Here is a 12,290-nt window from a genome sequence, read left to right as displayed (position 1 = left end):
CAGAGCGGTTGTCATACCCAGCCGTAATGCATCCAGATAGAATGTTACATCAATGAAAATTGGCAAAGATCGATGGGCTCATGCCAAATTTCCTTAGCATTCTGAGGAAGTAGGAGTTATTGGTGAGCTTTCTTGGCTTTGTCACCCATGTGGTTAGACCAGGACAGGTTATTCTTGATTTTCACACTTAAAAACTTGAAATTCTCAACCTCAACATCATTGTTGCAGACAGGAGCGTGTGCACCATCCCACTTCGTAAAGTCAATGACCAACTCTTCTGTTGACATTGAGGGAAAGGGAAAACTTTTGAGTAAGCTCTCCATCTCCTTTCGACACATTGTTATAGAAGCTACGGCCCACTGTGATAGTATCATCTGCAAACTCCTAAGTGGAGTTAGAGCAGAATCTGCCTGCGCAATGAAAAGGACGGTTGGTAGAGAGAACTGCTGTGAGAATTAATAATGTGGAACCTCAGAAAGACATTAAGCTCATGTACAAGGAAGAGTAACGGGAATATATAAAAATAAGCATTCAAGGAGGAAAAGAGGTACAAGGTAGACCTGTAGAAAAGGAATGTGTCACATTGCCACCTGGTGTGTAACAGCATTGTTAGAAACGTGTGCTCATAACGTACTGCTCTCATTCTGAAATGGTATACTTAGACAGGGATTGTTCACCTTGATGGTCCCATTCTATAACGAAGGTATATTTCTATAGGGATTGTTCACCTTTATGGTACCATTCTATAACGAAGGTATATTTCTATAGGGATTGTTACCTTGAGGGTCCCATTTTATAACGAAGGTATATTTCTATAGGGATTGTTACCTTGAGGGTCCCATTCTGAAACGTTGGTATATTTAGATAGGGATTGGTCACCTTGATGGTTCCATTCTATAACATTGGTATATTTCTCTAAGGATAGTTCACCTTAATGATCCCATTCTGAAACATTGGTATACAGTGCCATGCAAAAGTTTGGGCACCCCTGGTCAAAATTTCTGTTACTGTGAATAGCTAAGCGAGTAAAAGATGAACTGATTTCCAAAAGACATAAAGTTAAAGATGACACATTTCTTGCAGCCAAAAAGTTCTATTCAAAAGGTTCAAAGGAACATCTAAACAAGCCTGATGCATTTTGGAAACAAGTCCTGTGGACTGATAAAGTTAAAATAGAACTTTTTGGCAATGAGCAAAGGTATGTTTGGAGAAAAAAGGGTGCAGAATTTCATGAAAAGAACCCCTCTCCAACTGTTAAGCACGGGGGTGGATCGATCATGCTTTGGGCTTGTGTTGCAGCCAGTGGCACGGGGAACATTTCACTGGTAGAGGGAAGAATGAACTCAATTAAATACCAGCAAATTCTGGAAGCAAACATCACACCGTCTGTAAAAAAGCCGAAGATGAAAAGAGGATGGCTTCTCCAACAGGATAAAGAACCTAAACACACCTCAAAATCCACAATGGACTACCTCAAGAGGCGCAAGCTGAAGGTTTTGCCATGGCCCTCACAGTCCCCTGACCTAAACATCATCGAGAATCTGTGGAAGAATGGATGAAGATCCCCCAAACAAGAATTGAAAAACTCTACAGAAAGCGTTTACAAGCTGTGATACTTGCCAAAGGGGGTGTTACTAAGTACTGCCATGCAGTGTGCCCAAATCTTTGCTTCGGGCCCTTTTCCTTTTTTGTTATTTTGAAACTGTAAACAATGGAAATAAAAAGGTTTTCTTGCTTAAAATATTAAAGAAATGTGTCATCTTTAACTTTATGCCGTTTGGAAATCAGTTCATCTCCTACTCGATTAGCTATTCACAGTAACAGAAATTTTGACCAGGCGTGCCCAAACTTTTGCATGCCACTGTATATCGAGGGTGCCTAATACTTTTGCAAGGTGTTGTATAATATGTCTTTCCAGTTACCAAATAACACATAATACTTCTGAGGTAATACAAAGCTAAGTACTCTTACTTTTGTTTCCCAACGACCTTCCTATTTTAATCCTTATACAGTACTGTGCTAAAGTCTGAGGCATCCTAAGGACTGTTAGTGTTAATGGTCAGTGGGGCTAAAGGGCCTGTTTCTGTGCGGCATGCCTCTCTAACTCTGTGACTGTTAATACCTCCCAGGGTAGACCAGTGTCACTGGATCTCTGCCTGCAACACTTCATCTCCTCAGAAACCATTAAGGATGTGGTGTGTGAGAACTGCAGCAAGGTGAGCAATGCCCCACCGCTCGTTCTTGTTACCTCAGTGTTGCTGGTCTGAAAGAATCGCATATTAAAACGCGGCGATCGCTCACTGGATGGGATAACTTGGGAGTCAGGAAATGCAACCACGTTATTGAGGAGAAAGGAGGGCTGAAACTTTTACTGGGCAAGGGTAGAAATTTGTGATCTTTCCCAATGGCTGAGCTGTAAATTTCACATGATGCAAAGGAGGAGGAACGTTTGATCAGTTCCTGGTCTATGTTGAAATTTGCTGATCTGGACGGTCATGTGTTTAATTTTTGGTCTATGTTGAAATTAGCTGATGACAAGGCTTTAGTGATGGGTGGAAATGATTTGAGACCGGGGGAACAGGAAGTGATTCCTTATCCTGATTGGTAACCTTATGAATCCTAAAGGGGAAGCTGTGTGTTGAATGAAGGCGTGGGCTGTAATTGAACAACTGATAGACATGGTCCCTCAAGAATTGGAGTCTTCAGGGAAAATGGTGCAAAAAGCCCCAGTGTGGTAGGTAGCTTCTTGGGTTTGCACAGCCCATTTAATGATGATGCATGTTAATGCAGTTTGTGACCTGTAACCCTTAAAGTACAGTACTGTGCAAAATTCTTAGGTACTCTAGATGTATACATGCTTAAGACTTTGCACAGTACTGTATAATATGTTTTTCCAAGATACCAAATACCATTTAGTACTATTGAGCTAATATAAAACTAAGTACTCATATCTTTTCCCAACCACCGTCCTATTTTAACCAATGTACAGAACTGTGCAAAATTCTTAGATATATATATGTGCTTTAGACTTTGCACAGTACTGTATAATTCCCAGAAATACTACTAAAGGTATTGTTGTGTTGGCAGCAGCTCCAATATGTTCATTAGATTAACCGTGGATGAGTCAAGAGCACTAGGATGAGAAAAGGGAGGGAAGGAAAAGGATACACTGCGCTTCATCCCTGTGCAGTGTGTAATATTGGAGAGGATTGACCATCAGATTTCGATTTACCGACTCCTAAGTTCTGGCAACCCTTTCTGTTCTTTCACAAATTCAGGCAGGGGAGAACCAAAGTGGACAGGCTACAGAAAACCAGAGGACAACCTTCATCAAACAGCTGAAGATTGGAAAGGTGGGCTTGCATCAAGGATTGGAATTGCTTTTGGGTGTAAATAGTTGTATACCACAAAAGCGTTAAAGAATTATTTTTGATTGAGCATTCAAAGCAAAAGGCCAAATCGCAAGAACAGCACAGGAACAAGCCCTTCAGCCTTTGATGAGATTCTGGTCAGTGGTGTTCCCAGGATATTGATGGTGGGGGTGGTGTGATGATGGGACCAGGATATTGGTGGTAGAGTAGAGTCAAGCATGTCGAGCACTTAAGAGGGCTCTTTGACCCAGCCCCTCCAAGCTGATTGTTCTGTCCATCTACACAAATCCTAGTTGTTTGTGTTATAATTATAACATTCCATCTCTTACATTCCATGCCCCAACCTATGATGGAAAGCAACTTGCTATCATCCACGTCCTTCTCCTTGGTGGAAGATGCATTTATTTAGGATTTTGCCCACATAGATTACTCTTTCATCCCTAAGGGAGCCCAGTCTTCCTCTGCTACCCTCTTTCTGCTAATATTCTTGTAAGTTGACTTGGGATTCTCTTTAATCTTACCTGTCGGGAATATCCCAAAGCATCTTTTGCCCTCTTAATTTCCTTATTAAGTACTTCCTCTGTATTACTCAAGGGGTCTCACTAGATTTTCATTGATTGCACTTGTCATGTGCTTCCGTTTCCTGATCAAGCCCTTCTCATCCAAGGTGCCCAAATGTCTCCATCTTTTCCTTCCATTCTTACCACAATGTGCTGTCCCTAAACTCTTGCTAACTCCCATTAAATGTCTCCCAATTGTCAGATGTTGTTTCACCTGCAAGCATCTTATTGGAATTAGCCTTCCCTCAATTTTGGATCTGAACTTGAAGATCAACCTTATCTCCTACTATAACGACCTTAACACTTACAGAATGTGCTCACTGTGTTTCCAAAGTGTAATGTTTCTTCACCAAATATGCCTACAGCTCACTGATCCTAACTTGTACATCTTTGGAATATGGCAGGAAATCATGTGGAGAACATACAAACTCCTTACAGATAGTGGCGGGAATTGAACCCTGATCTTACAGCTAGCACCATAAAGCATTACGCTAACCACTACATTAACGCGCCACCTAAACATTATGGAATCCATTGATAAGTTGCAGACAACCTGTCTAACCTAAAATGTGGAGAATTATCTCTGTGAGGCATCATCATCTGAGAAAACCGATGTGTGCTACTGTTCCTGACCTTTTCCTCCTGTCTGCCTCCTCAGCTTCCTCAGTGCCTTTGTATCCACCTGCAAAGGTTGTCGTGGTCCAGCCAAGGAACCCCCCTGAAGCGCAATGAGCACGTGCAGTTTGGCGAGTTCCTCTCGCTCGATGCCTACAAGTACCGCAGCCCATCCCAGAGACGAGGGCACTGCGGACTGAGCAGACCCGCCAGCACTGGAAGCTTGCCTCACGTGCTGGAAGCCACCATGCTGAGCAAGTCAGGTACTGTTAGAAAAAGCAGCAAATGGCCGGGCAGCATCCCAAGTCAGTGGCACAATGATCTTGTCTATGTTTCTCATGAAAAAAAATTCATAAGTAGAACATGTTCTTTTGGAATATCTGCATTCGGTTTGTGCTTCCACTTTTCAGCTGTGTGTAATGAGTTAGATATTAACTACCTTCACCCCCATGCTCTCATCCTCCGCCTTTTTCAATCCTCCTCTCTCTTCCTTTAGCACCATCATCTTCGCAGCTGTCTGCTTTGTTATCTCAATTTCATCTTCACACCCTCAACCATTCATATCTCTTAGTAGACTTGAGGTCTCCGTTGACCATGAATATTGCATCCTAGCTGTCTACATATGCAAGACAGGGCAGCACAATATGGAGAGCAAGCTGTTGCCCATGCAGCAGACTCCCCCTCTCCATGTTGCCGATGAACCCAAAGGAACGACAGAGACCGATACAGTTTAGCACTGGCACCGTCACAGGAGATGCCAGTCAGCGTTGATCTCAATGCAGGACTGCCTTATGGAGTCCTTTGGTGTCCTTAGGGACACCAGCTCCATATTTTTCCCTCAGGGTTTACTCTCAAAGTCTTCTCCATGAGTGGGTATAGCCACAAGGCAGTGGAGGTTTAAGATAAGAGTTTTCTTACTCCTAGCTGAGCTGCCAACCACAACTGACAAGCCCCACTGGCCCAAAGTGACTGGTTTTAAGGTGCCAGTAACCTACCTTTGCCCCTTCCCCTGTCTGTAGAAACAGTTCAGCCGATAGACTAATGTTTATTTAATAACATGATACAAAGATTGAAGCTGGTACATCTAGGCAGCATCAGCTGCACACATTAATTATGTCTTTTAATAAAACCTTTGCTCCCAGCTTCTGTTTAATGCACAAAAATTCATCCAGCGTCAGTATCCATCTCCAAGTTATTTGGTCATTTTGTTAACGTGATCTAAAACGAAATTTCACTGAAGATGTATTGCACATAACTGTGTACAGTGCTGGGAAGGTAAATAGAGCAAACTATCATGAGTTACACAGGACTTGGCGGTGCTGTGGAATTTCATAAAGATTAGCTTTATTTGTACATCGAAACATCAAAACACAGTGAAATGTGTCACTTGCGTCAGAGGTGTGCTGAGGTAGCCTGCAAATGTCACGACACTTCCAACGCCAACAAAGCTGGCCCATGATTTACTAATCCTAACTTGTGTACTTTTTGAATGTGGGAGAAACCAGAGCACCATTAATTCATTAATCTATAAATCTCTTTCTTGTATGTTCTCTTGCAGGATCCACACAACCCATCCTTGGTAAAACACAAGTTGCAAATGGAGCATGTTCATCTTTGCTATCACCTTTCTCAACGATGCCACCTTTGGGGACTAGAAGTTATCCGTGAGTCTATTTGATGTTCCTTCGTCCCACTCACCCTCACCCTCCCTCACCTCCCCAATGTTGTTCTACAGAACATAGAAATAAATTAAGTTGCAGGCCCTTTGGGATCTACTCCAGTATCAAAAGGTCCTTCAGGTGATATCCAAGGAAACAGTTGGTGTTAGGAGGTAGTAATACAGAACGCCAGAGATCCACAGTAAGTTAGTAAAACATAGTGCTCCCTGTAATGGTGGAAGCAAATATTGCATCATTTCCACTTGTACAGAGGCAAATCAGATTTAGAAGGTATATTTGTTTCATGGTTCCTAACTTCACAAAACCAAATGCAGTAAAGACTGTGAATACAGTTCTTCTCGTTTCTCCTTGGAAAGAGTCAGGTGGCACAAAATTGGATGATCCTTGAAAGATCTGTCACAGGCAGTAGTAACTTATCTGTTTTGTCACAGTATGATGCTGTGGATATGATCTCCCATCTGCTGGACTAAGATGGTTGGTAATATGCAACACCGTGCAAGCGGAAACATGATGAATATTTTGTTCTTCTGACACTCCCCACTGATTCAGACCCACATTAAAAAGTTAATGTAGACATGCGGATTTTAACAGCATAGTGGATGCGGTGGTATGACGCAAATCATGGAGAATGTAAAAACTCAATTTTTAAATTTATCTGAAAGTTATTTTTGAAGCCATTATCAACAGCAGTAAACATAAAGTTGTGAAAAAGTCTGGCTCACTAAAATCCTTCAGAGATGGTTATTTGTTCCCCTGCAGCAGGAGTTCCCAACCTGGGGTGCACAGACCCTTCGGTTAATGGCATAAAAACGTTTGGGAACCCCCTTGCCCTACAGGTTTATTAGATTGCCGGTGTGGGCTTGACAGGACAAGTCGCCTCTCTTGATTCTGTGGTCAGCATGTAACATCAGATCCACAGCAATATGACTGATTGGTAACTGCCCTCTGAATTGGCTCAACAAACCTCTTAGTTCATGGGAGCCAGAGATGAGACAGTGAAATTCTTGGAATACCATAAGACACGGGAACACAATTAGGCCTTTCAGCCCGTCAAGTCTGCTCCACCATTCAATCATGACTGAATTATTTATCTTTCAATCCCATTTTCCTATAACCATTGATGCCCTTACTAATCCAGAGTGTATTAGCTTCCACTTTAAATAAGCCCAATGACACGGCCTTCACAGCCATCTTTGGCAGTGAATTCCACAGAATCCCCACCATCTGACTAAAGAAATTCCTCCTCATCTCTGTTCTACAGGGATGTCCATCTCTTCTGAAGCTGTGTCCTCTGGTCCTAGACTTTTCCTTATAGGAAACATCCTCCGCATGTCCACTCTAGCATTTTCAAAAGATAAAGTTCTGGGCAAGTTTCTTTAGTGCAGTCTTCATTTACTGGATGCACCACAAGGTAAGGCAGGGAGATTTATTTATTCATTAGGGTACAGTGCTAAGTAGCCCCTTCCGGCCCTTCAAGCTGTGCCCCCCAGCAACCCCCTGATTTAAACCTATCCTAATGATGGGACAATGTACAATGATCATTAACCTACTAAGCAGTCCATCTCCGGACTGTGGGAGGAAACTGGAGCACCTGGATGAAACCCATGCAGTCACGGGGAGAACGTACAGGCAGCGGTGGGAATTGAACCCAGGTTGCTGGCAATGTAAAGCGTTGTGCTAACCACAGCACTACTGTGCTGCCTCGTACTGTCTTGTGATAGTGGCAGGGGTGATAAAGAAGACTTTCCCTCAATACAAACACTACTTCCTGTTGCAATCCTTCAGGTCTTCAGTGTACTTGTTCCGACTGATGTCTGTGGTGGTCCACCATGGCAACATACACTCAGGACATTTTGTCACCTACCGCCGCTCACCATCCACCTCAAGGAACCCATTGGCAGTGAGCAGCCAGTGGATGTGGATATCAGACGACACGGTACGCAGAGCAAGCCTACAGGAAGTCCAAGCCTCCAACGCCTACCTACTCTTCTATGAGCGAGTCCGGCCCCTGGTGAGGCACACGAGCCGCGAGTTTGTGCTGGAGGAGTGAGTGTGGCTGGAGTACTAGGCCGGTGCTGTAAAGGGACAAATAATCTTTACTACTGGAGGGGAAATTAAAATCTGAAAAGAGCTGGAGTCTGGTTAATGCTGACCTGATACTTGCCTCGAAATCTGTGCGGTGAATCAAAAGAACAGGAGAATAAATCAAAATATTAATTTATTACCTAAAGTTAATGTCTCCATAAGGAGAGTAATTTGTATCCTGTATATGTGGACTTTGATGGAACTAGGTGAGAACTTTTTACGTGAAGTGGTTGAATATTATGGGAAGGTCCTGTTACATTCTTGAGTCAGAATCATAAAGGGACAAATGGACCACAGATCAGACTGGTCACATTGGAGGAACAGCTGTACTTAGTACTCTGTGGCATCTTGCTACATTCCTAGCTGAGCTCTGAAGGTTCAACATAAGGTTCTAGAAATCCCGTCCTTGACTGACTGTGTGAGTGCACCCATACATAGGGCCAGAAAGATCCCAGAAACCTTCTCACTTCAGATATATGTGCCATTAATCAACAACAGCAGTGAGGGGTTCTGGAATCGGACCTGACTCATAATAGGAAAACCCCATTCTTGCTGCTGGATTGAATTTTGTGTGAGGAGAGCACCAGGCTGTGCTGTCCAAGTCAGAGCATCTGCCTGTACCCGAACTTTGCACTGCCAACCTCATTGTCTCATGCGAGGGTTACCATGTCCCAGTTAGAGTTGATGCCTTCAGGAGAGTAAGGGTTAATAAATAACGGAGTCTGTATGAATTGCCTATGTTTTAATTTCACTACAATGGAAATAATTGTAGCTGAGCTGGTGCAAAGTCTGAACAGACCAGTAGAGGCAATTGTCACCTGTGGAGTACAGGTATGTCAGTGAATTCTCCCTCAATGGACTATTGGGAATTCTTACTGGTAGAGAGTTGCTGTTCAGAGGACTCCAGGCAGAGATTGTATGGATACATCTGTCTATACAAAATTACAAAGGGTTGACCCCTTTAATGAAGTGTCTGTCTCCTGCCTCCCAATTGGACATAACAAAGGAAACTTCTACTAGTTTTATTCAGGCTTTGGGTATGTTGGCTGAAGAATAAAGCATCATAAACTCTGAGAGAATTGCTAAGGTTTACAAGCCAGAGTGCCAAGGTTTTATGCTTGGTAATGCTAGGTACCTGTTTATCTGTCAGTCTGGTTTAGAGAAGGTTGGAGGGGTAGGAATCAGCAAGTAACTCACCTTTATCCTTTCAGTTCTCTTCCCTTCTGCTGCCGCAGGCAATGGGTCAATGATAGCCCCATCTGACAGTTTTGAATTTAACCGGAGTTTCCCCAGATTCAAAGAGCTGATAGTTGTCCTTTCTGATGGTCTTCCTTTTATTTGTTGCCCCAGGAGTATTGCACCACCTTCAGTTTTACAGAATGTAACTGTTCAGTGTCCTCGGTCATCTGTTGGTTTGGTCAGTGTGCGCAGTGGGCAAGTGTCAGTTCTGCCTTTCATGGACAAGTGTCAGAGCTGCTGCACTTCAGTAAGAACTGGCTCTTCCAGTGAGGAGTGATAACCTTTTCACACTCAGATAGTGGTCAGGCCACACTTGCTGTCACCCTTGAATATGCGAGAAGCTAGATGCAGCATCGTGTTTCATAAAAAATTTGTGTTGAGAGGTGGAAAGTTGGCCTTTCTGAAGAGCTCGCATCTGGGCCGCCATAGTACTGCACCGCCTCCTAGACCAGAACGAGATTGCAGCCATCATCTGAGATGCTTACACTTCCTGCCACTGTCATTGGTGGACAGAAGATACAGTCCCATCTGTTTACTTGGCCTATCCTATTTGAGACTGAATTGCACAATTAAGGCTGGCCCAAGATTTGAGTAGAATGAGCCGATCTCCCGAACGTGCACCAGTGTTCACATCAGTAGGCGATCTCATGAACATGGGTTTTCACATCAGTGAGCTGATCTCCCTAATGTGCACTGGTGTGCACATCCATTGAGAATAGCATCACACAATACAATGGTTTCCAATGTTATCCAGGTACCCATAGCCTGGCTCTCAAATGAAGGATCCCCACCGCATAGTTCCAGGTGGATTAGTTATCACTTTCTTCCAATTCTAGAATCCTGATGTCCTACCTAATTGTGTTAAGGGCTAATCCCTATCCTTGAAATGCATGCTTTCAAATCGATAGAACAGAAAGTGTTTGGGGAAGAGGATAGCGTTGGATAGGGTGTGTTTGTTGGGCCAAATGGCCTCATTCTTCTGCATCTTGTGGTCAATTAAAAAGGTCGACACGAACAGTAATGATACCTGATCAGTCTGATACAAGGATGATGGGTGGGCTGGATTGCCAGGTGTAATCCTTTAATCCAGGGGTTCCCATCCTTTTTATGCCATGGATCCCAGAGGTTAAAGGAACTCCTCCTTTAATCTGTCTTCAAAAGATTCTCATATTATCACCACTTCCACTTCTAATTCTTCTCTCAGAAAATCCCTCATCCTTCACAAGGAATTCCAAGATGTGTTCTTACTTGAAGGTCAATCACCCTCTTGACTACCTTGCCCATTTGTCAACTGTATAGGAGTGTAGTCCCAGAGATCACTGGATTTGATGTTTAATTGTATTTTAGCCCAACCACGGAGGGCAGGGATCTGAAATTGAGATCTGCCTGGTTCATTTTCAGGCTGGCTGATGCGCTGAGACAATGGACAATGGTTTAACAGCATGTTGACTGTGACTGGATCTGTTTGCAATGGGATTACTGATACGACACTTCTATCTTGGACAGCTTTACCAGAATATTTTCTGATTGAAATTTTAATTGTTCCCTGTTAGTCCTCACTAAATTTGGAGTTGGGATATTTTACACTTTGATTTTCAAGTATTTTAATAACTGCCCCTAGTGCTGGTAAGTTAGTGAAGGTCGTACAATATGGTAATATCATACCATGTAAACGTTCAAGAGGCTGTTTAATAATTTAGCTGGTGTGGCCTTGCATGTGTTATTGAATTGCCAGACAGAAAGGAATATAGTGCAGATGCTGAATAGCTGAAATAAAGCACAGTGTTTGAAACACTCAACAGGCCAGGCAGCATTTGTGAAATGGGAAACACAGATAACATTGCAGGTCAGTGACCTTTCATCACTTGGGGTTTCGGGTGTTTCAAGGAATGCTAAAGTCTCTAAAATCTAGTTTCCCTTGCTCCAACATTTTATAATAAGTGAGGGCTCCACATTTCAACTGAAATTAGATTCCTGTTTTCATCCAAATCACTTGGATCCAAGACCATATCCTAGCGTATTGTTAAATACATGACAGAGCCCAGATCTATTCTGCTCACCTGAACAATTTTAACCATAACAGTTAGATTTATAGGTGACATACTGTATGTATATCTGTATTGACCCGAGAGCGGGTTCTCCTCAAAGTGCCTGTAGCTTTGTATTGTGACAAAGTCTGCTCTATTTTATATTGCATGTGTACTGGGTAACGGAAGGTAGGAAGGAGAAGTGTGCGAAAGAGAGGTAACTTCTCACGAGGGACAGACCAGATGACTGAGCAAAGCTGGAACTGTTGTAGCTTGGCTCTTTGTTTAAAAAGTCATATTCTGGAATCTTTTGGTAGAACTCGTGCAGTTTTTTAAGAGGTAAATTGAGATGACTGTGAAGGGACAAGAAAAGGCTGACCTATTCTGACCACTGCCCACTGCACTTTGTAGCAAGTCCTTCCCTTGCTGACGGTGTACCCATTCATCTCCATGACGATGTAACCATGAGGTTTGTGTGTCTCTGTTGACTGTGTATGACATGTAAAGGTGAACACGTTTATGTAGCTGATTTTTACACTTGTGAGAAAATAATGTGAAGTTCTGATTGTATAAATGAGAAACTTAAAGAAAGCACCTTTTGCACTAACCCAATAATTGTATGTGTGTATATATATGAAATGGATCAAGGAGAAAGTATTTTCCAATTGTTTTAATTAATTTGTCAAACAGGAAAGTAATAAACTCTTCATTAAG

The 12,290-nt window shown here is 42.8% G+C and overlaps 1 protein-coding gene across 6 annotated transcripts in view; it reads left to right on the top strand.

The window, feature by feature from the left end:
- Positions 1–12,290, top strand: part of LOC140190926 (ubiquitin carboxyl-terminal hydrolase 30-like) — a 37,251-nt gene extending 24,961 nt beyond the window's left edge. For 4 of the 6 annotated variants that reach the window (XM_072247893.1, XM_072247889.1, XM_072247888.1 and 1 more), the window contains exons 9-13: positions 2,130–2,216; positions 3,279–3,353; positions 4,590–4,809; positions 6,105–6,210; positions 8,011–12,290. In XM_072247893.1, coding sequence (XP_072103994.1) covers positions 2,130–2,216; positions 3,279–3,353; positions 4,590–4,809; positions 6,105–6,210; positions 8,011–8,275 — 753 coding nt within the window. In that variant the 3' untranslated portion in view covers positions 8,276–12,290. The remainder of the gene's footprint in view (positions 1–2,129; positions 2,217–3,278; positions 3,354–4,589; positions 4,810–6,104; positions 6,211–8,010) is intronic. The other 2 variants (XM_072247890.1, XM_072247891.1) reach the window with 2 other exon arrangements.

This window comes from Mobula birostris, chromosome 31, assembly GCF_030028105.1.
Source record: "Mobula birostris isolate sMobBir1 chromosome 31, sMobBir1.hap1, whole genome shotgun sequence".
In the NCBI taxonomy this organism is placed as follows: Eukaryota; Metazoa; Chordata; class Chondrichthyes; order Myliobatiformes; family Myliobatidae; genus Mobula; species Mobula birostris.
This window is presented reverse-complemented; position numbering and strand designations above follow the sequence as displayed.